This window comes from Schistocerca americana, chromosome 10 (genome assembly GCF_021461395.2).
Source record: "Schistocerca americana isolate TAMUIC-IGC-003095 chromosome 10, iqSchAmer2.1, whole genome shotgun sequence".
Lineage (NCBI taxonomy): Eukaryota > Metazoa > Arthropoda > Insecta > Orthoptera > Acrididae > Schistocerca > Schistocerca americana.
In genome coordinates this window covers 111,966,516-111,992,080 of record NC_060128.1, presented here as the reverse complement: position 1 = coordinate 111,992,080, position 25,565 = coordinate 111,966,516, and the positions used below count along the sequence as shown (strand labels likewise).

The window sequence follows — 25,565 nt, the reverse complement described above, 5'->3', positions numbered from 1 at the left end:
GTCACTCGCATTGAAGGAGTAACTTAGATGGCCACACTTTCTGGACACCACACACACCCAACCATTGCTCGAGCAAGAAATACATTTTTCAGAATCACATATTTGTGTATGTGTTCCACATGTTTTTATTGCAGTTAGTAGTTAACAATGTAGCACACTGCCAATCACCCTTTGTAACGCTAGGAAGATAAACTCTACTCATTCAATGGAATCTATTGTTTACAAGATGCTGTCTATGAATAAAACATGTTTTTCACAAGAGTATTTTTTTTCTGAATTTATGCTGAATCCTTAAGAGAAGCTTGTTTTCTTTCAGGAATTTCATAATGTTTGAAACCACAATACTTTCTAGGATCCTGCAACATGTGGAAGTCAGTGATATTGGTCTGTGGTTGGCACACTCAGTGTATTGTGCGGAGAGAATCTGTCAGCTCATTAAAATATATGATAAATGCTTAAATATGAATGGTCATCTCTCTCTCTCTCTCTCTCTCTCTCTCTCTCTCTCTCTCTCTCTCACACACACACACACACACACACACACACACACAGGGGGAGAGGGAGAGTTGTTAAGCCGCACCTGGATTAGCTGGCAGAGTAATGGAATGATGGCTCCAATCCTCTTCGCACTGCGACCTGCTTTGTTGGCTTCAGCTAGTGCCAGTTCTAGGAGGTCCTTCGCCAAATTACTTCCCTCATTCCCATCCTCAGACTTGAGGATCACGTCGAAGCAGCCACGTTCCAGCAGCTGGTTGAGTGCTTTCATCACAGGCACGGCGACACGCTCACTGTACTGGTTCTCGCGCCAAATGAGCACGGCAGCTGCAGCTAAGCGAGTCAGCTCTTGAGTATCCCGGGTCGTACGTAACTGTTGCAGGTGGGCAATCAGTGTGGCCCCTGCACGATTGGCCTGAGGAGAAACATCAAATTAAGCTTGTGCTGATATTGTTTCCAATCACTACAGATTTTCTTTTACTGTCAATTTGGTTTGTCCTGATAATAGTACTGAATGACACACTAGACATACTTTCTTAAGGACACACTGACCATCCTGTAAATGTTCTTAAACTATACACTACCTGGAGCGGGGAGGGGGGGGTAGCATGCAAAAAGGTAAGAGAAAAGGAATGAACCTTCATTGGTTGAGAGGCTATGTGATGTTATAGCAGTGATTACAAAACTAAGCCACATTTACAAAGAACTTGCTAGTATGAAACCACTTATCAGTATAACACTGCATCACCTCAGGCCTGGATGCATGTAGCGAATCGTTGGGATGGTTATCATGAAGCCATTCTATCCTCTCCTGGAAGCTCGGGAAGGGTGTCACAGAGCTGTTGTATCCCCTCCGGAGGCAAGCTGGTCCACGACTGTTGTAACTGACATTGATATCCTGGACACTGGTACTAGGACAGAGTTGATGTCCGAGCTGGTCCCACATGAGTTCTATGGGGGACAGATCTGGTATCTTGCTGGCCTTGGAGTACCTCAACATCACCCAGACAGTTCAAAGACACACATTCCACATGTGGACAGGAACTGTCCTGTCAAAAAAGTGACCACAACGTGTCGCATGAGAGGTAGCATGTGAGTAAGCAGGATGTCTGTGATATACTGCTGTGCCAGTCTGTCAATCACATACCTGACAACTTTCAAAAATAAAAAAAAATCAGGAGATTCAGTTTCAAAATTGGGAGGTATAAAGACTAAAACTGTCTCTCATTATCAGTACAATCTTTTGAGACAACTGATGTCTTTTCCTGTGATGTCACAAAGCTATACAACGGCTTTAAAAACTCAAATGAAAACACTAGAACTGCCTAAAATGTTAATATGTGAAGTATGGGAAAGGGAACCACTTACCTATAGTGGACTGGTTCGTGGTACACAGAAACACACAATAGAAAACACATAACTTGCCATTTATTTCTGTTATAACACCTCAACCATAAGTTATTTTCAACTGTTATGTTAACTGTTTTCTATTATGTGTTTCTGTGTGCCACACACCAGTCCACTATGTATAGATATTATCCAGGGACATTTTCCTGAACAGGTGACTCATATGGTCTGCACAATTGATTGGCAAATTGTCTTGTAAAATAAACACTGTAAATATTAATGATATGAATATAATAGAGGGAAACATTCCACGTGGGAAAAATATATCTAAAAACAAAGATGATGTAACTTACCAAACAGAAGCGTTGGTATGTTGATAGAGACACAAACAAACACAAACACACACACAAAATTCAAGCTTTCGCAACCCACAGTGGCTTCATCAGGAAAGAGGAAAGGAGAGGGAAAGACGAAAGGATGTGGGTTTTTTATCAGATCATTTTGGGTTAATGATTGGATACTCCAAAAACCCACATCCTTTCGTCTTTCCCTCTCCTTCCCTCTTTCCTAACGAAGCAACCATGGGTTGCGAAAGCTTTAAATTTGTGTATGTGTTTGTGTTTGTTTGTGTCTCTATCAACATACCAACGCTTTCGTTTGGTAATGGTAAGTTACATCATCATCATTTTTTAGATAAACAATGTAAATAAGCATTCAACATTTATCACCCAGTCACTTTCATTTTTAACAATGGATTCCAGTTTTTTATTGTTATTCACACACATAGGATTTTCTTGGTGCTTCTTTGTTCACACATTTTGAAACATTGCTTTTTCCACCACGTGATATACAAATGTCACTTCGGCAAAAAGTACAAAATAAGAAACAAAACACAAAATCAAAATACTACGAATATGATGTATAAGATATACAAGAAGTAATGGCTTACACGAAGATGATGTCTTTCAGGGTTTCAGGTAACAAAATAACTCTTTAAACATTCATTTATACTGATTATAAAACATGAATAACAAGCAATTTCACTTAAGCACAATGACAGCACACAACACTTAAGCACAATGAGGACACCCAAACACAAGTCCAAACAGAGCACACCACTGAGCAATATGAGTACACATTCTACTAAATTCATGTGAATGAGGAAAATAATAACTGATATGCAGATTGTGTACAACTTTCTGATTTCTATGAACTTTGGTATGTACATGGATTAAAAAAGACTAATGAACAAAAGACTTCAACCAATGGCCCAAAAAGCATATAAATGAATAAATAAATATGGAATAATCAATAGGCAGGAGAGTACAAAATCTGAAGTCTCTTCTCTAAATCAGGTAAGCAATCACTACCAGCCATGACCTGAAGTCATATCTAATGGTTCCACTACATCATGAACCCAAGAGTAACATCGCTATGCCTCTCCAAAACATTGGAAGAATAGGACCATTCCTCAGACTGCGCCATATTCACAAACTACGGTCATCCGTGGTAGTGCAGAACCGCGTTCATCACTGAACAGAATGTGACACTTCGATCGCCGGTCACAGCACTACTTCACACACAGTCATTTGTGTTGTGGTGTTAACGGCTGCCTACACACGGAAGGGTAATTCCCCAGTCCGGCTGTGGCTAGTCTCCGGCCAATGGTGTGAGATGACACAGAATATTGCAGGGAGTCTATTACTTGCCCTCAGATGGCAGGTGCAGATGTGGAGGGGTGACACTGTATTTCGTGCACAATACCGCAATCCTCACTTGTGGTGGCCTGGTGTGGTCCACCGAAACTTTGACAATGAATACGTCTGCCTTCACATTCCCATGCAAACTAACACTGAGCTACTGTCACAGCTGAATGGCTCACAAATACATCTGGACAGACAGCCAAATGGAGACTGATAATGAGATCCTTTTCAAACTGTGTCGTCAGGTGCTGCTAACACTGCCTCACACGAGAACGCAGCAGCTCTGTCTTTCATGGTGATTACTCTACATATGACACTGCAGACACTCCTTATTGCAATTCTAATCATTTACATATCGAAATGTCAGGTATGTGTACAAAGTTGCATTGACATTCGAGCATATCTTCTCGGTGCTACATTTTTTTTTGCCAGGAAGTGAATATTTTTTCTCTTGTGAGAAGCACTTCAGTTCTTTTCAACTGAAGAATTGCTATGTAAGTATTCAAATCATCTGATGATGACTGGTTAATAGGTCTAGAACTGATAATTCCATCGCTTGCATGACCCGAGAATGTACATGTAATTTTAAAAAACTGTACTGCTTAATTCCATGTCGAGTGGTCTAGGGATCATTACGTGCACATCTCAGGTTTTATTCACATTTTATGTGTAGGTTTACCAAACAGCTCAGATACAAACTTATAGTGCAAAAATTTTAATACTTCAGCAGCAGGAGCCTCTCAGATGAAGAGTGATGAAATGTTGCAATGATATTTCAAAAGTTTTGGCCAAGCCTGAAGTGCTGCAATTCAGCAAATAAATGTGGTAAAACTGTAAAACTTTGCAAGATGTGTCAACAGTTTGTGACATGCACTTCCTGTAAGTTATAAGTCATTTTTTGGACAATTTTTGATCCAAGCAGCACTTCTGAAAGAGTATTACAGCTCTTAGCATATTGATTGTCTCTGTGGAAGATCAAATGAGGCATCTACTACAAATAGGGTCACAACCTGATAAGCACTTGCGTATCTTACATATTGTGCTTGCAGCAAAATCAGGTATTAACAATTGTCAGATACGGTTTATATTACAAGGAGACAAGCTGACATTACAACTTCCTTTTTAACAGAAGACTAAACATTTCCATCTAAGAACAGAACAACAATGGATTACCAGCATGACTAACACAGATCCATTCAGTTCCACTTGGAGAGAAGGTTTTAGCTTATTTTGAGCACATTCACTCATTTCGGTATTATGGAATTATGTTCTATATGAAAAAATAAATTACTTGTACACTACCAAAGAGATTGAGGGGCTGGCCAGTACTTACCTCAGCTCAGTACAGCCGATAGATACACAAAACAGGACAGAAAATTTACATTCCTAGCTTTCGGAACTTTGTTCCTTCATCACGGAGGAGAGAGGGGGAAAAAGGGAAGAAGAGAAAGTGGATTCAGTTACTCACAACCCAGGTTACGAAGCATCAGGGAAAGGTAAACAGGGAGGGTAGTAAGGATGGAGGCATGGTCGTCAGAGGGAAGCCAAAGATATTCTACTGTAAGTACTGAGGCAGCTTCAAACCAAAGAGGATGCATACAGAAGTAAAGAGGCACACAGTATAAAGATAAACACAACTATGTAGGAAGAAAAGATGTGTGAATGGCTAAAGAGGAGAGGGGAAAAAGGAGAAGATTGAAGAGTAAATGGGAGTGAGGTTGGTTAACATAGGTTCAGCCAGTGGGATGGCGGGATGAAAGGATGTGTTGAAGTGCAAGTTCCCATCTCTGCAGTTCTGAGGGACTGGTGTCGTCTGTGATAAGCCAAATGGCATGTATGGTGTAGCAGGTTCCTAGTTCCCTAGAATTATGCTGGAGGGCATGCTCTGCTACTGGGTATTGGAGATCTCCTATGCGGACAGTTCGTCTGTGCCCGTTTGCTGAGTGCATGAACGCGACAACTCAACTGGCTCAGCACATGAACGCAACAACTAAACTGGCTGAGTGCATGAACGGGTGACAACTAAACTGGCTGAGCCCATGAATGGCGACAACTAAACTGGCTGAGCGCATGAACGCCGACAACGAAACTGGCTGAGCGCATGAACACCAACAACGAAACTGGCTGAGTGCAGGTACGCCGACAACGAAACTGGCTGAGCACATGAAACTGTGCAATCATAACATTTGGAAAAATTACTGCTATTCATACTTTCCTCAACTGCTGGGAGACTGTGTGTGTGTGTGTGCTAATGAAGCCAAGAGCTATACCAGCAGTAGTGTAGCTACTGCCAGGTCTAACCTAGCCCGGCAGGTCTCAGCACAGGGGCCAGACAAAGTGTGCACTATAACAATTGACCTTCCTTATTTCTGTTCCCTACCTACCCCTACGATACTTCTGCTGATCGACAAATGAAATACAAAAGTTCTTGGCAAAATTCAAGAATACAGAGATACAAGTATCTTAGAAATGAAATAAATAGCAAGTGCAGCAGAGCTAAGGTGAAATGGCTGCAAGGAAAATGTGAAAAAATAAAAAAAGAAATTACTGCTGGAAAGACTGAGTCAGCATATAGAAAAGTCAAAACAACATTAGGTGCAATTACAAGTAACGTTGGTAACATTAAGAATGCAATGGGAATTCCACTGTTAAACACAGTGGAGACAGCAGATAAATGAGAAGATTACAACGAATGCCTCTATGAGGGGAAGGACTTGTCTGAAAACGTGGAAGAAGAAGAAGAAGAAGTGCGAGTTTAGGGGAAGAGACAGGGGATTCAGCATCAGAGTCAGAATTTAAAAGAGATTTGAAGGACTTAAGATCAAATAAGGCAGAAAGGATAGATAACATCCCACCAGAATTTCTAAAAGCATTAGGGGAAGTGGTAACATAATTACTATTCACATTGGTGTGTAGAATGTATGACACTGGCGATATACCATCAGTCTTTTGAAAACACAATACTCACACAATTCCCAAGATAGCAAGAGCCAACAAGCATGAAGATTATTTCACAATCAGCTTAACAACCCATACATCCAAGTTGCTAACAAGAATAACATACAGAAGAATGGAAAAGAATGCCAAGGATGTCAAACAGTGGAAAATCCAGTATGAAATGTAACAATATTATGAAAAGGATAGCTGTTATTCACCATGCAGTGGAGATGCTGACATGCAGATAGGCACAAAAAAAGACTGTAGGAAAGTGAGCTTTCGGTTAACAAGGCCTTCATTGAAAACAGACAAAACACACACACATACATACACACACACAAATGCAAGTCACATGCACATGATGACAGTCTCACTTTCTGATGGTCTTTTTGTTGTGCCTATCTGCAACTCAGCATCTCCACTATACGGTTAGCAGCAACATTTTCATAAAATTGGGGATGTGTTAGATGACGATCAGTTTGGCTTTAGGAAAGGTTTGGGCACCACAGATGCAATTCTGAAATTGTAGCAGATAATGGAAGCAAGACTAAAGAAAAATCAAGACACATTCATCAAATTTGTCAACCTGGAAAAAGTATTCAACAATGTCAAGTGCTGCAAGATGTTTTAAATTCTGAGAAGTAAAGGGATGAGAATGAAGACAGGTAATATACAATATCAGGGTGTCTACATGGACAAGGAAAAATAATTCCCGGATTTTTCCCGAATTTCCCGGTTGAAAATACACTTTCTCCCGGGTGAAACTACACTTTTTCCGTGTTAAGTGACAGTATATTTTTCTCGGCACTTATCAATCCTTTTATGGTTTATGGTTTTATACACCGGCGTAGAATTTCCCGGTACTTTAGAAAATTAAACTCAGGGGAAAAAACACGTTTTGAAAAGATCTTTGATGTGCAGCAACATATACACTGCATATTTCCGTGTTACGAAGGTATAAATTCGAATTCCACCAAACACCGCATGTTACTTTCTGAAGCATTAAAATCGAGATTGTGACGCGCTTTTGTAAGCCAGTCACAGCTCATGTCACCTGGCTCGCCAGCTGATGACAGCATTTAACAAGCGATGTAGTCAGCCAATAGCAAGATCACTCTTAAGTAGTGCGAACACACAAATAAGAAAAATTAATGGCTTAAATTAATGTATAATTGTTGCTACAAGAAAAGAAAAGCAAAGCTATCACATATAATATTGGTCTCTAAGATTAATAAGCTGCAAGAGAAGCTAAGCTCCCACATATATTGTTGATCTTTTTTGCGCGTCATACATCACATAAATGTGCCAGTAAAATTTTTTAATAATGACGTAAATGCCTGATCTTCTGGGCTCGAAATTCTTCATATGGTCATCCCAAAGAGTTGATTTTTAAATGAGAGTCAAACGCTCTGTGATTTAAGAAATTCGTCGTACACTCTCTCACATGGTTTATCTCACATAAAAGGAAATTTACTCTGAAAGTAACGCTTTTCAAAGCAATGTTAGCAATATTAGCAATATTTTTCCGTGACCTATTGCAAAGGTACGTTTCAGCAGTTGCCACAGAGCGCCAGATAAAAGGCATCACTACACTCGCGCAGCTACGATGACGCAGGAAGCCCGCATGTTCGTACGTGTGAAACATTAAAAGATCTTGCATTAAAACGAATCTAATGTAAAAAACTGTCACGTCACGCTCGTTGGAGGCAATTTGTTGTTAAGAAGCACTGCACATTCGTCCTAAAGCCTTTGACACACTTTGCTGTTGGCAGATGCTTGTATGAGCACTGTGTTTTGTTGTTGTATATGGCGCATTTTCTTTGCGACTTAAGTTTTATTTTCGTTTTTTTTCTCTCGTTCATGTTTTGTTGCTGCAGTATTATTTTGCACAAGCGGGATACAGTAAATTTTTTTGTTGGTAGTATTGGTTCTTACCAGTCAAAATCACAAAAATTTAACTGAAAACTAAAACAATGAAAAATTCCCGGAACTTAAAAACATTCCCGGGTTTTTCCCGGTTTTCTCCCGGATGAAAAAATTCCCGGGTTTTTCCTGGATCTCCCAGCTGTCCCGGGTCGTAGACACCCTGAATATGTACAAGAACCAAGAGGGAACAATAAGATAGGAGGACCAAGAACAAAGTGCTTGGGCCAAAAAGGGAGTAAGACAAGGACATAGACTTTTGATCCTACTGTTCAATCTATACATCAAAGAAGCAATTATGGAAATAAAAGAAAGATTCAAGTGGAGGATAAAAATTTAGAGTGAAAGAATATCAATGATAAGATTCTCTGATGGCATTGCTATCCTAAGTTGAATGGAAAAAACTGTCTAATGGGTACAGTATGTGGACTGAGAATATATCGAAGAAGTATGAAAGCTATGAGAAATAGCAGAAGAGATAACAGTGAGAAACTTAACATCAGGACTGGTGATCATGAAGCTGATGAAGTTAAGCAATTGTGATATCTAGGCAGTAAAATAATCCATGATGGACGAAGCATGGAGGACATAAAAAACTGACTAGCACTGGCAACAAGGGCATTCCTGGCCAAGAGAAATCTACTAAAACCAAATGCAGGCCTTAATTTGAGGAAAATATTTTTGAGAATGTACAACTGGAGCACAGCATTGTATGTTAGTGAAACATGGACTGTGGGAAAGCTGGAACAGGAGAGAATTGAGGCATATGAGGTGTGGTGCTATAGAAGGATGCTGAAAATTAGGTGGACTGGCAAGGTAACGAATGAGGAGGTTATCTGCAGAATCAGCAAGGAAAGGAATACTGACAAAAAGAAAGAACAGGATGATAGGACACACGTTAAGACATAAGGGAATAACTTCCATGCTAATACAGGATGACAGAGATTGGAATACACCCAGCAAATAATTGAGGTCGTAGATTGCTAGTGCCAGTCCGAGATGAAAAAGTTGGTACAGGGTAGGAATTAGTGGTGAGCTGCATCAAATCAGTCAGAAGATTGATGACTAAAAAACCTACTCTTTCTTTTTCCAAGCCTTCCCTGTGGTGAAGGCTTTGGAAGTTGCAACAGCAGAGACTAAGATTGTTAGTACGGCGATGTTCGTATGGAGACAAGTAAGTCTTGAAGGGCTATGGGAGTAAACTCGTACAGAAAATCATGGCTGGGTGGGCTCTATAGGTGTAGGGAAGCAAGCCAACTGCCTAGTGGAGAAAGCACATAAGACAAATCCTGCTGGCTAAGAGGCAGTGAAGTGGTAGTCCCACTACTGAGTTGTCCCTTTGAAGTGCCCATAATCAGGCCAGGGTACACTGAATCATTAGCAGTCTTCAACAGAAAACAAAGCCAGATGGATCTCAGTGGAAATGGCCAAGGTGAAACAAGAGTAACAATTTTGGAATAACAGAATCTCTTGAGCTAACATCACAGAATGTAAGATGTTTCTGTATGGAGGATGTAAAACTGTTCCAGAAGTTTTAAGGACAGGAAATTGCAAATACGCATATTACCTGAAATGAATAAAAAATTAAAGTGTGTAAGAGACATTGAAGGATAGTAGTGTTGAAATGAAGAGACACTTATACATTTAATTACTCCTCCTCTGACTCACAGCTATTCAAATTGTGCTAGTATCTGTTAACGTCAGAGCAACTACACTTGAAAAACCAGTGAAACAGGTTTGGCAGTCAAGATTATAAATTTAATTGCTGCTTGTTTTCCTTGCAGCAATTTAAACAGTGCTTTCAGTTCCAAATCCAATAATAATGTCATAATTCATAACATATTAAAAAAAAAAAAAAAAAGGAAAGAAAGACGTACTTGGGACAATGAATATTATTAATGTAATTCCTACTTGTTTCACACACAGTAATTTATGCTGTGTTATTACAACAGATGAATATGTATTCTACTACTCAGGAGGAGAAGTAAAAGGAATTAATGGAGTAGGAATGATTATGACAAAGGAATTGGCTAAATGTGTGGAATATGTAGACTATGCAAATGACCGGGTTATTGGTGTAAGGCTGAAAGGAGCACTAAAAGATTTACTGATTGTCCAGGTGTATACGCCAACTTCAGAACATGATGACCAAATTGTAGAGGAAACCTACAATGTAATAGAGAGAATAATGGACGAAAATAAAAAATGCTGCAAAATAGTTATGGGAGACTGGAACGCCATTGTGGGAGAAGGGAAAGAGAGAAACAGTAGGCAGTCATGGTCTTGGAAAGAGAAATGACAGAGGTGAATGGTTAATTGGCTTCTGCAGGGAAAGGCAGCTGATAGTGGCAAACACATGGTTCAAGAACCATAAGAGGAGGCTCTACACATGGAAATCACCAGGGGATAAATATAGAAACCAAATCAATTTTATACTGGTAGAAGAAAGATACAGGAATGGAATCAAGAAGGTGCACACATTACCAGGTGCAGATATTAATAGTGACCACAACTTACTTATGGCAGAAATAGAAATAAGAATGAAAAAACTGAAAAAGGCAACAATGGTGAAGAAATGGGATCTAGAGAAGATAAGGTCCAACAAAGAACAAATTACAGAAATGCTGTCTCGGGACTTTCTAAACACATTACGAGACAAAGAAGCACCTGATAATGCCAACGAGTACTGGAATATGCTGAAAGAAGGCATCATTAAAGCAGTACAGCAAAATATAGGATATGTAAAAGGGAAAAGGTCAAAAAAACCATGGGTCACACAAGAAATGATTTCCAAGATGGAGGAGAGAAGAAAATTGAAAAACAAGAACACTGAAGATGCAAGAAAGATATACCGAAGGTTAAATAACGAACTGCAAAGAGAAACAGAGCACGCTAGGAAAAAATGGCTGAAAGAGGAATGTGATGAAATTGAAGAACTGGACAGGAAGGGAAGATACGACTTACTATACAACAGAGTAAAGACTATGACATGGGAACAAAACAGAGCAGGAAGTGCTACTATGGAAATTTTGAGTAAAGACGAAGAGGTAGTGTATAAAGATCGTGACGATGTCCTCCAGAGATGGGAAGAATATATAAAAGAGCTATATGACACAAATAGCAAACCAGAAACTCTGGAACTTGAATCACACAACAGTGTAATTGATGAAGAGAAAGGACCGACCATCATAATGGAAGAAGTAAAGTCTGCCATTGCTGCAATGAAAAATGGCAAAGCAGTAGGTACAGATACAACACCAGGAGAAATACTAAAATGCTTGAACCACAATGGAATAAGAGAAATATTGAGGTTATGTAATAAAATATATGACAGTGGTGAATGGCCTGAGGACTTTTTGACAACAGTAATGATTCCATTACCGAAAAAACAAGGAACCAAGAAATGCAGCGGGCACAGGACAATTAGCCTCATTTCACATGCGGCCAAAGTGATGTTAAGAATAATTAATAAAAGACTTGAAAAAGTAATAGAGGAGAATCTCGGCGAGGAGCAGTTTGGCTTTAGACGGAATACGGGCACCAGAGATGCAATAGGGCTCCTACGAATCTTGGGAGAAAGGTTTATTGAAAAAGGAAGAGACCTATATATGTGCTTCATCGATTTAGAAAAGGCATTTGACAATGTGGTTTGGGACAAGCTGGCGACTATTATGAGGGAAAAGAGAGTGGACTGGAAAACCAGAAGACTTATAAACTCATTGTACCTTAATCAAAAAGTTTCAGTCAAAGTGAGAGGAGAAAGTACAAACTGGATCAGACTAGGGAAAGGAGTAAGACAAGCATGCTGTTTATCACCTACTCTTTTCAACCTGTACTTGGAAAATATGATTGACCAATGCTCATTAGATGACAAAGGAGTAGAAATTGGAGGAAGAAGAGTAGGGTGCTTGAGATTTGCTGATGACATGGTCCTTCTAGCCACAGGGGAAAAAGAATAAAAGGATTTGGTGGACACCATTGCAACTAACGGAAAAAAATATGGAATGAAAATTAACACAAATAAAACAAAAGTATTGGCAGTAGGAGGAAATAAGGAAATAAAAATTGTGCTGAATGGAGGAACACTAGAACAGGTGCAAAATTTTAAGTATCTTGGAAGCAGGATAGACACCGACTGGAAGTGCACCACAGAAGTTAAAACAAGTATAGCAATGGCAAAAGAGGCGTTTTATAAGAAAAGGAGAATCTTCTGCAGCGGTATGGACAGAGAACTCAGAAAGAGACTCATAAAACGTCTTGTATGGAGTGTTCTTCTATATGGCGCTGAAACATGGACTATGAGGAAAAAAGACAGAGAAAGGCTGGAGGCTTTTGAGATCTGGACATGGCGGAAGGTGGAAAGAATAAGTTGGATGGACAGAGTAAAAAATGAAGATGTACTGAGAAGAGTGGGAGAGAAAAGGCAGTTACTAGATGTAATAAAGAGAAGAAAAAGAAATTGGATTGGGCATATATTAAGAAAGAATGACGGACTGATAAAAACAGTTTTAGAAGGTTATGTAGAAGGGAAAAGGAAGCGAGGAAGGAAGAGATTCCAGATACTGGATGACATGATGGACGGTACAACATACAGCAACCTTAAGAAGGAAGCAATGGATCGCAGAAAATGGAGAGGCAAAGGACCTGCTAATATAGCAGATAACTGATGATGATTACAACAGAGTCTAACATAACATCATAATTTGTGGCACATTGGGAAAAAAGCAATGAAACATTTGTCAACAACTACAATTCATGTAATTCTCCTTGTTTACTTGAAGCAAGTTATGTAAATTGCATTACTCACTCCCAAAGTCAGTACAACATTGTAATTCGTGACATGTTTGGAAAAATGCATTAAAATATTTCTGAAGGGAAATATGATTACTTTAATTTATGTGAGTCAAACTGTCACATTCCAACCTAACATAGACTTCATGTGCAAGCTACAGCTCACCACAAGAACGTTTCTTTAGCTTTCAGATTTGTTGCCTTTGCCAATTCTCAAGGAAACTTTCACATCCAAACTTAACAAAAACCCTGTAATAACTGATATAAACGTGAAAATTAGTCAAATATTGGTGGCAACCAATACTATTATAGAACTTTTGCTCATGTTACAAACAACAATAACAAATAAAAATGAAGAAAAATGAATTTGGAACAAATTTTATTCAGTTTGATTATATTCAGTTTGATTATCCATCAATGTAGTAGCCCACAAAACATCTAAAAATAAATCTGATTTGTTCCCTCCACAGATATTTGAAGAGATAGCTGTCAAAAAATGTCTCCCAATGTACTGTATCATACACAAACCATTTAATAGGAGGCCATGTGCCCTCTGTAATATATGTATGGGCACCTGTTGTCACATTCTTGAAAATGAATTTGTGATTCACAGTAAGGTGCTTGAAATCTTTGTTTTTGACACATTTATGTGTAGAAAAACTGTCTGACATTATTGCTGTCCCTGGAAAAACATTCTCTTTAACAATTTTCAGGAGAACAGCTTTTGAATGCTTACAAAATAACATGAAAACAATTGTACATACATCTTTGAGTAACCCCCCCGCATACCCATCTTTCTATTTCTGTTTCTGACCCCTCTCCTAAACTTATTACTATCAAACAGTTTCACTGACACCAACGATCTGTCCTTCATCACCAAGTTTCTTGCCCTGTCTCACACACACTTCCACACTAATTTCTCAACAAAATTGTCTCCAGTCTACCACACAGTTTATTTGGCCAAGTGAAGTTCCTGGCATATACATTTTGATTTATACTCATGAACCCACAAATACATAAAGTGAAGTATGACACTAATTTTCAACTTGCTTCCAGAAAATAAGGAATTCTTTCAGACAGAGTATTTAAAAAAAAGTGACGGCTTTCACTGCACTTACGAATGATTCCATCCACAGAAACCTTTGACTGTTTCAGCACCATTTCTCTACCAGATTTTCATGTCTTGACAATTAATTCACCAGATATGTACTGTCGGATGATGTCACCATGCGAAACCAAATAACTTAAATCGTATCACTTTATGGACTCCAATTCAACGATAGCAAAAATATCTCACAAAATTAAAAACAAAGATGATGTAACTTACCAAACGAAAGCATTGGTATGTTGATAGAGACACAAACAAACACAAACACAAACACACACACCAAGGTGGGAAACCAGGAGGTAGGATAGTTTTTTGAGGTGGAGGGTGGCATGCTGTTCTAATTTGCGGCTGGCCTGTAGGAGAATGCTCCGAACAGCCGGTGTGGATGTGGGAGAGGAAAGATTGAGGACTTTTATTAAGGATAGGAGTTGACGGGTGTGGTCATTGGCTGAGTTGATGTGTAGGTGAAGGATTAGGCGGGTAAGGGCTATGGATTGTTCAGTTTGAAACTGGTATAGGGACTGATGGAAAGAAGGGTTACAGCCACGTTGTCTGTGTCTCTATCAACATACCAACGCTTTAGTTTGGTAAGTTACATCATCTTTGTTTTTAGATATATTTTTCCCATGTGGAATGTTTCCCTCTATTGTATTCACAAAACTAAAAAATACACACCGAACAACAGAAAACAACACAATGGTTTCAATTTTGGTGCTAAAAATACATTGCCTCTTTTCTCGCCTTTCACCGACTGCGTGTGAAACTATCATCCCATTGGCTATGTGACACTGACATGCTATTAACCTATGAGCAATACAGAAACACCGCTGTAACTGCTGCTGTCTGAAAGTGCTCTTTCAGCCAACCAGGCACAGGCACAGGCACACGCACAGGCACACACACACACACACACACACACACACACACACACACACACGCACACACACACAAACCCAACGCAAACACTCATGTCCACAGTCTGGCTACTGAAGCCAGACTCATTACATTCCATCCTGGATCTTCCACTTTAAATCGACTGAAGGTAAAAGAAAATAAAACGTAACAAAAAAATGAATATCAAAGAACATGTCTTTCAATTGGTAAAATATATGTTATTAAATCTAAGAGTGTGATTTATAAAAATTAATTTCTGGTAAAGAATCTTCCACCATATTTTACATTCTAACAGCACAATCATTTTCAGTTAAATATCAGTTGGGTTTAAGTTGTGCACTACAAAATAAGGTTGACAGAAGCAAATCTAACAGGTGCTCAAAAGCACACTTACATACCAGACTAGCTTCTAAGCATACTCAAAGATTAGCTAATGTCCAAATTACTCACCAGTATAATAATGTCACCTCCCATACATGTAAGGAGACCCTCCATGACACAAGCTGTGTAGGGTGTGAGAGGAAGCAGCTGGCAGAAGGAAGGATACGTCTCTGATTCGCACTTCCAGTTAATCACATGGGTACAGTCATGTGCAGGAAAAATGCGACGTAGTTCGTTGCAGTCTGGAATGCTTGGAACTGGATACTCACTGAAACAGTTAAGGGAAAAAAAAGTACAATATTTTTGTTAGAACAGAGATGACATAATATTGCTACTTTGTTTGGGCAAAGTAATACCAACACCCCATCTCGGCAATTGGAACAGCTCAAATAATGGCATCAGATGGAATGAATAAAAAAATTGTAATTAGGTTAATGGTATGAGTTTCCCAATGAAACTGTACCAATTCCTCAACAGAAGTTGGAGGAGGTGGAGGAGGAGGAGGAGGAGGAGGTTACACACCTTAATTGATTATGCAATACAGATAGCTCAGCATTACACTTATCAGATGGTTGCGAAAGCAAGTTATTTCACATTTATGTTCATTACACTGAGGTAACAAAAGTCATGGGATACCTCCCAATATCGTGTCAGACCTCATTTTGCCAGGCATAGTGCAGCAACTCAACACAGCATGGGCTCAGCAAGTTGTTGGAAGTCCCCTACCATAATATTGAGCCATCTGCCTCTACAGCTGTCCATAATTGCAAAAGAGTTGCCTGTGCAGGATTTTGTGCAGAAACTGGTCTCTTGATTATATCCCTTATTATGTTTGACAGGATACATGTCGGAAGATCTAGGTGGCCAAATCATTCGCTTGAATTCTTCAGAATATTCTCCAAACCAATGGGAATCAATTGTGGCTTGGTGACATGGCACATTATCATCCACAAAAATTCCACTGTTGTTTGGGAACTCCACGAATGGCTGCAAATGGTCTCCAAGTAACCAAATATAACCATTCCCAGTCAATAATGGGTTCAGCTGGAGCAGAGGACCCAGTCCTTTCCATGTACACACAGCCCACACCATTATGGAGCCACTACCAGCTTGCACAGCACCTTGTTAACTTAGCTCCACGGCTTCGTGGGAACTGGGCTGCACTTGAATCCTCCTATCAGCTCTTGTCAACTGAAATCAGGACTCATCTGATCAGGCCAGGGTTTTCCAGTTGTCTAAAGTCCAAATGATAAGGTCATGAGCCCAGGAGAGGCACTGCAAGCTATATGAGCGAAGGCACTGGAATTGGTTGTCACCTGTATAGCCCATCAGCATCAAATTTCGCCGTACTGTCCTAATGAATATGTTCGTCATATGTCCCACATTGACTCTGATAGTTATTTCACGCAGTTTTGCTTGTCTGTTAGCAGTGAAAAGTCTACGCAAATGCTGCTGCTTGCTCTCAGTCATTAAGTGAAGGTTGTCAGCCGCTGCATTGTCTGTGGTGAGAGGTAATGCCTGAAATTTGGTATTCTAGGCACACTCTTGACACTATGGATCTTAGAATATTGAATCCCCTAACAATTTCCAAAATGGAATGTCACATGCGTCTAGCTACAACTACCCATTCAAAGTCTGCTAATTCATGTCAGAAACTTTTTCACATGAATCACATGAATACAAATGACAGTTCCGCAAATGAACTGCCCTTTTATACCTTGTGTATGCGATACTACCACCATCTGTATATGTGCATATCACTATCCCATGACTTTTGTCATCTCAGTGTATATCAATTATGGTGGGAAAGTCACTTAGTGACAAAATATATAAGATTGTCTTGTCTACATGCCTAGAAACTGAAACAAAAGTATTAACTACAAAAAAAGGCATGAAAGAGTACACAATTCAAGCACTAATAAAATAACAGAACAAACTTTATGTTTTTGGGGAGCCATATTTTGCAATTTGCAAACCAAACAAACAGAGAAAAAGTAACAAGTTGGAATAAATTAAACAGAATATTAAAAAGAAACTTTCATGAACAAATGACAAGAATGATAGTTCACAAGGTTATATTAAAACTGGAGCTTCTATATGCGTTTAGTTGAAGTTAAGAGTTAGTGATCCTGCCTAACCAACAGAGTTATTTATCAAACATGAAAACGCTACAAGAATCAGAAGTGCGCTCCCGTGTACAGGTAATATCGTTCTCTTTGACAAAATGATGAAAGCACAATAAACAGTACACAGAGGAGAGGTACTTATATTTTCTAATTGGCGTAATTTTAAAAGGCAGAGTTAAAAGTGAAAAGGAAAGAAGATCATGAAAAGTACAAGAAATGGTACATCATATTCTAACCAGACTAAATGGCACTAGTGTTTTACTCAAACAATAGAGAATATGTTGAAATATAACCAAACTCAGAAGGTGAGAATAGGAGAGATCTTGTCAACAAAAGATGGAACAGTTTGTGTAGTCGCAGAATGGGGGTGTATCCAATATTGCTAAAAGAGTCATGGTTATAATGAAACCAATATTGGACATTTCTAGGTATGCAGCTGAGGGCAATACCATCTTTTATTATCCAATCCCCCACTGGGAATTGAGTCTGTGGCTCCAAATGGAAATGGTTTCATGGAGCATATAACTAGATATAACTGTATTTGAAAATAAGGATCTGATATCTACTGCACTTTGTGATCTTAGTAAAGCTTTTACCTAAACAGCCCTTAACAGTTTACTTGGGAAGTTGTTATTTTATGGCATACACAGGCTGTGTTTACCTGTAATCATGTCCTATTTCTGCAACAAGAGGCAGTGTGTTTCATTTAGAAATAGATGCTCTTCACAGAAGAAAATTAGGACTGGTGTGCCGCAGAGCTCAGTCCATTTCTTTTCCTCATTCCAATCAATAATTTTCCCTCTCATCTAGGAGCTAATGTCCGCAGAAACAAAACAATCACTCACTTTGTCAATAGGACAAAACAAAACACATTCATATTTTCATAGAAACAAATGGTATTTGTGCCAATTACACCTCACCTCGGATCCTTCACTCTGTGAACACTACCTTCAGTTAGCTAATGCTCCACTCTTTGATGTAAGATGCATATTTCTATCAACACTTTCACACTTACTAAAAAGCAACAGCCACCTAAAAAACTAGAAACAGACTAAAAAGAATATCATACCCGTACAAGGGAGTAGACTTCTGATTCTTGTAGCGTTTTCATATTTGAAAAGTAACTGTGTTGGTTGGGCAGGATCACTAACTCCAAACTTCAACTAAACACATTTTAAAACAGTGGCTCCACCCGAATGTCCCAGAAATTGCCACCTATATCTCACGAGCACTGCAACTGGCTCCTTCATTTCGTGAGCTCCGCACTAGTCCATGAAATTATTTAACATTCGGGTCTTTCAACTAATTGGTGTTGGTGGCCTCATGCAGGCAATTTCAATGGCCATTTACTGCATGTATTAATCACTGCTCTGCGAAGTACTGCTTCCTGCCACAGGTGTTCAGATATTTCCAACAGATATTTGGAAACTCCTGCCATCACTCACCCTTGAGCCAGCCTCGTAGTCCTCCAACACAACAAAATGTAGGACAACTAACGAAACACCATCCCATCATTTCTGGTCTGGAGAAAGCCTCCTTCCTACCGGAAACTGACTTCAGCATACACAATAGTCACAGGAAATTGCTTTCTGGCAAAGACCAAAAATGCACACAAACTACCTAGTTTGAATCTTTTAAATCAATTTCTAAAATCTGCTCAGTACTTGCCCTAAAACATTTTTTAAGTTAATGATTATGATTGGTTTTGTGAAACACCCTTTTCTACATTGTAAGAGAACCATTTAAAATAAACACTATTGATATTAAATTGTAAGATCTTTTCTGAAAAATTCCCCTGTTACTGACTGTACATGTAATGACTGAAACTATCCCGCTGTAAGTTGCCAACAGTTAAAAAAGAATTATTGAAATTGTCCTTTATTTCAATGTTTCAATAAAGCCCAAAGAAAACCGTAGTGTGGCTTTGCAAGCCTCCAAATTTGGAAAATTATAATTTTTTGTACAATTGAGTTTTTCCTACATCAAACCAAATTGTCAGACTTTACATTGGTCAGTGGTCCAGGATTGTGGCTATTGCTTCCCTGATGCCTCACTTATATGCCCATCTGGTTTATATGAGATGGGGCGAAACACAATTGATTTTGGTCAGTTCACCAAGAACTGTTTCCACTGACATTATGTTCTCGGAACAAACACTAAACATATTTGTTACTTCAAAATTGATGTTTTCCATATTAAAAGTAATGTTCATCTTTAATGTGTGAATGACTACTTTTTTAATCACAGTGACAATGGAATTAGACTATGGAAAACAAACAATAGTTTTATAAAATTATGAAAAAGAATTGCTCGGCACTACCTACCTTCAGGAGAAATGTCAGATCTGCTGACAGACAAACGTTTATGTAATATAATTATCCACACTTTCGAAACTAATAGTTTCTTCATCAAGGAGAACATGGGATAGATTGACAACATTAAAAAGAAAGGGCAGTTCACTTAGACCACAGTTTCAGAGGTATCCTCCTGAAACTTCCTGACAGACTGAATCTGTGGGGCAGACTGGGATTTGAACCTGGGACCTCTGCCTTTTGCGGGTGAGTCCTTCGCCAACTGTGTAATTCGAGCACTATTCACAACCAGCCCTCACAGCTTTACTTTTGCCAGTACCTCATCTCCTACCTTCCAAACTTCACAGAAGTTCTCCCACAATTTTGCAAGAATGACATTCCTCGAAGAAAAGATATTGTGGAGAAACAGCCATAGCCTTATGGACCGTCAGTACAGCACTTGTCTGAAAAAGGCAAACGTCCCAAGTTCGAGTCTCATTCTGACACACAGTTTTATTATGCCAGAAAGGTTCAAGTCAGAACACACACTCCGCTGCTGAGTGAATATCCCCTCTGGAAACAATCCCCCAAGCTGCGGCTAAGTTGTGTCTCTGTAATGTACTTTCTTCCAGGTACGCTAGTGTCAGCAGGAGTAATTCTGTGAAGTTTGGTGGGTAGAAGATGAGGTACTGGCAGAAGTAAAGCCATGAGGACAGGTTATGAGTCACGCTGGGTAGCTCAGTACGTAGAGCAATTGCCTGTGAAAGGCAAAGATTTTGGGCTTGAGACATTTAAGCAATTGTTCTTCCTGCAATCCATATGTAAAGAGAATGAGTAAAAGCCCGAATAACTGTGCATGCACTTCACAGTGCTTTGCAGAGTATGTGTGCAGTTGTAGATTGTGTGTGTGTGTGTGTGTGTGTGTGTGTGTGTGTGTGTGTGTGTGTGTGTGTTTTCTGGTATACCTGAAAGGAAACACATCCTTTTCGCAATGTTTAATCAGTTCAAATTACCTGTGAAGGAGCGCCGTAAACACCCGCCCCGCATGAGCTCGCACCCTCTCGATCTTCTCCAAGCAATGCTGTACCACTCCAACCATTGTGCGGCTGACAGTGTCTGGACGAAGAGCTTCTGGCATCTCCCGCGCCAGCAAGAGTACCACAACCTGTCACACATAAGGGGTAAGCAGTAACAAAAAGTATTCATTAAAAAAAGGCTGAATTGGTAGTTCTCTGTTTTGCAAACAATTTGTTACTGTGTGTTTCAAACCTAAAACTGCAGCTCTTTATGCTGGTCTATTATGTGAAAGCCTCTTCATATCTGAACAACTACAACATTCACTTGACCTTGGTTATTTTACTCAACCCTTGATCTCTCTCTACAATTTTTAACTCCCACATTTCCTTCTCCCGTTTCTAATCCGATAACTCCTCGACATCTCGGAATATGTCTAATCAACCGATCCATTTGTTTAGTCAAGTTGTGCCGCAAATTTCTTTTTTCTTGTATTCTATTCAGTACCTCATCATTATTTAGTCTTCAGCCTTCTTTTGTAGCACCATATTTCAAGAGCTCCTATTCTCTTACTTCTAAACTGTTTATAATCCGCATTTCATTTCCAAACAAGGCAACACTCCAGACAAATACCTTCAGAAAAAACTTCCTAACACTTAAATTTATATTAGATGTTAACAAATTTCTCTTTTTCACAAACGTTTTTCTCAATTTCACCAGTCTGCGTTTTATATCCACTCTACTACTACAATCATCAGTTAATCTGTGGCCCAAACAACAAAACATATTGATAAAAAATCTACTCACCAAGCGGCAGCAGAACTCACACATAAAAGACTGTTGTGATTGGCAAGCTTTCAGAGCCAGTGGCTTCTTCTTCAGGCAGAAAGAGGTCTTCAACCCTTCTGCCTGAAGGAGGAGCCACTGGCTCCGAAAGCTTGCCAATCACAACAGTCTTTCATGTGTGAGTTCCGCCGCCACTTGGTGAGTAGATTTTTTTATTCTCAATCAAATAATTTTATCAATAATTGATTGTTTTCATTGTTATAAAACTGAGATTGAGATTTCTTGATCTAATTTTCTCAGCATCACCTGATTTAATTCTACTACATTCCATTCTAACAATATGAAATGAATAAGACTACTACTCTCCACATAAAGGAAGCACTGAGTAGCAGATGGGCACATTAAATAAAGGCTAATAGATATTATTTAGCCATTGGATTAAGTCCTTCATCAGCAGTAGATGAAATGTGTGTGTGGGTGTGGGTGTGCGCGCGCACACGCACACGCACACGCACACACCTATTCCCACATGCGTAGCTCACACGCTCACTGTCATCTCCACACACTAATGGCCAGCTGACGATGGTAGCACTTACCTTTGGGATAATGCAAGGACATGGTGGGGGCAGTTAGGGCCAGCATTGTGAGGCTGTGTTATGGGATAGCAGGAGGGGGTGAGGAGGGGTGGAGAAGGAGCATCATAAAGGGATGAGGAGGAAAGTAGAGAGGGGGAAAGACCATGCAGGTGAGTTGGAGGGACAGAAGGCTTGTGCAGAACTGGAGTGGGAGCAGGGAAACGAATAGAGGCAGGTGGTGGATATGGACTGGCGAAGGTTAAGGCCACGGGGATTACAGGTATGAAGGATATGTTGCAGGGAGAGTTCCTATTTGATGTAATTCAGAAAAGCTGCTGTCAGGAGGAAGAACTCATGTGGCAGGGGCTGTGAAGCAGTTGTCAAATTGAAGCACGTCATGTTGTGTGGCATGCTCGGCAACCGAGTGGTCCAGCTGTCTCTTGGCTACAGTCTGGCAGTGTTATTCATGCAGACAGAGCTTTGTTTTACTTCTGTTCATCTCATAAGCTCTATTTAACAAACCATCCACTTCATGCAACTTATCTTCCGAGTCCTTCACCGTATCTGACAGAATTACAATTTCACTGGCAAACTTCAAAGTTTTTATTTCTTTTCCCAAAGTTTAATCCCCTTTTCAAATTTCTCATTGGTTTTCTTTACTACCTGCCACATGTACAGATTCAACAACATGGGATATAGGTTACAACCCCGTCTCACTATGTTCTATACTACTGCTTCCCTTTTAAGTTCTTTGACTGCAGCCAAATTCCTAAATTTTAAAGAGTGTATTCCAGTCAGTTTCATCTGACATTACAATTATACACTTTTTTTGGGTAAACATACTTTAGTTTATCACTTACACAGTACTATATGTCTCGGGTGGAATACAAACAGTGAGAGCAAAGGTTACCACAAATCACATACATTATCTTACTCTATAAACTTCTCTTTCACTTTTCAATGTAGTCTCTATTTTTGGCTTTTTCCAGTATATGTCACAAAGTAAAAGTGCTCGGATGAACAAACAGAGTGTCACATCAGACATGCACAATATTTTCACAACAAACCTGGCCATCACCAATCGAGTTATGGAAGTGATGGGGTGTGATCCACATTCTGTCTAAACACCAATACAGCATTTCTCCTGGGTAGTGTAAAACATATTTCGTGGCTCACCAAGCTGCAATCCCTCGCCCGTGTGGTTTATCATATACAGGTCAAACAGTCAGAACAGTGGATGAACGCAGAATGGTACACACAGACTTAAGATGACCGAGTTAGGGAAACTTCATAAATTTCAACTATACAAAAGTACTGATATACACCTCCAAATTATGATTCCATGACTCCATCATAACAGAAATAATTGAAATTGAAATCACAGGCAGCCCTATTAACCCAGCCTCAGGGTACTGTCACAGCAAGGCGTTTAGGGAATCTGCATCATAGTACTTGAATGGAAAAGTAGCAAGTTGGACAGAGTAATGCTCGGGTGCCATATGTATCAACAGTGAGTCAAGTGTGGAAGCTGGGGCACAGAGTCAGTACTGAACTACATCTTGTGGTTGAAGGACAATTTTTGTCAGTTTTTGCTTTCAAATATATAATTACAGAAACAGGGTTCTGCCTTATTTTATCTGGAACTCTTCCATTTTGTCTGTGTTTGCATACAAAAACAACAATGTGGGAACTGTGGGTTCACCTTGATGCAAAACACTTCTGTTGTTTATTTATTTATTCCCCCAAACTAGTTTCAGCGACAAATATCGCCACCATCAGTGAGTTTTTAAAATCTTATTTACTATACATTACAGCATGGTTTTAAGATTGTTGTCACTGTTTGCTGCATATTTTCTGTGTTTTTCTGTTGCCGTTTCTCTCAGCATACATCATGTCATCTGCAACTGTGTGAGCAGCTGTTAGGAAATAAATATACCAGTTTCACACACGTTCCACAGGATAAACAGAATATCTCTTAAAACAGAAAACTACACACAGGAACTAAATACAATCAAGCAAATTGCCATCAAAAACGACTGCAAAACAGACATAATAAACAAACTCAACAGCAAGGTAAAAACGAAACACAAAAATAGTGGCCACCCGCGCAAGAGCACAACCAACAGATCTGAAAACCTGGGGCAGAACATGCAGACTGCACAACATCAGGAAAAATAAACAGGTGGTACACATACAATAATAAAATACCACATAAAATTGGAAACATCTTCAAAAAGCAAGGGATTCCAATAATATTCAGAATGAATAACACAGTTCAAAAAAGGCTCAGACCAGACAAAAGAACCTCAGATGAATTCAGCAATGCTGGAATATAGCAACTCACTTGTAACTCCTGTCAGGTCCAATACATACGACAAACAAGCAGAAATTTCTGAACTAGGTACACGGAGCACATGAGAGTTCTAAGGAGTGACAGCACGAATTATGCTTTTGCAGAAAAGTAATGAACAAAAACCATGACTCCACTAATACCGAAAGTGATCTACACATCCTGAAACACAGTCTATCTGACAACAAACAGTAGAATAAAATTATCACATATAAAAGGCTATAGTGAAAGGGAAAAATATAATACATGAAAACACAAAACTTTGCAACCACACACTCTTTACAGCTCTGAGAGAACTGACCCAGAAGAACTGACACAGAAGAGAAAGCACACACACGCAAAAGAACCATTCCCCACATTACACAGAGAGACATTAATGAGGAACAGACGACGTCAGAACTCCCACTACAATTTTCATATCCTTCTTGCGACAAGTGATACACTTCTCATTATGCACGCAAACAGCAAGATGGTGTAGAGTTTTGGATTATGAACGAAGAGCAGAAGTTATGTTTTTCTGTATATAAAAGTAGCTGCAAGCCATCCAATGAAAGTGAATAAACAAGAAATTAAGTAACATGAAAACTGTATCCACAACACTAGCAAAATCCCAATTGTGTAACGCTGACATGTGTAAGTTCACGTTTTTTTTTATTACTTTACTAACAGGCAACCACACAGTTGCAGATGCAAGAAAAATGGCAACAGAAAACCACAGAAAATACGCCACAAACAGTGACAACAATCTTAAAACTAAGCTGTAATGTATAATAAATAAGATTATTAAAAATCCACCGATGATGGCGATATTTGTTGCCGAAACTAGTTTGGGGGAATATATGTA

General features: G+C 39.3%; 1 protein-coding gene across 1 annotated transcript in view; it reads right to left on the bottom strand.

Moving 5' to 3' along the window:
- The window catches only part of LOC124552512 (tubulin-specific chaperone D), a 192,117-nt gene that overhangs the window by 14,176 nt on the left and 152,376 nt on the right, over nt 1–25,565 (bottom strand). The window contains exons 15-17 of the mRNA XM_047126801.1: nt 21,010–21,161; nt 15,649–15,847; nt 581–910 (exon numbers count right to left, since the gene is read on the bottom strand). Of these exons, the coding sequence (XP_046982757.1) occupies nt 581–910; nt 15,649–15,847; nt 21,010–21,161 (681 nt within the window). The remainder of the gene's footprint in view (nt 1–580; nt 911–15,648; nt 15,848–21,009; nt 21,162–25,565) is intronic.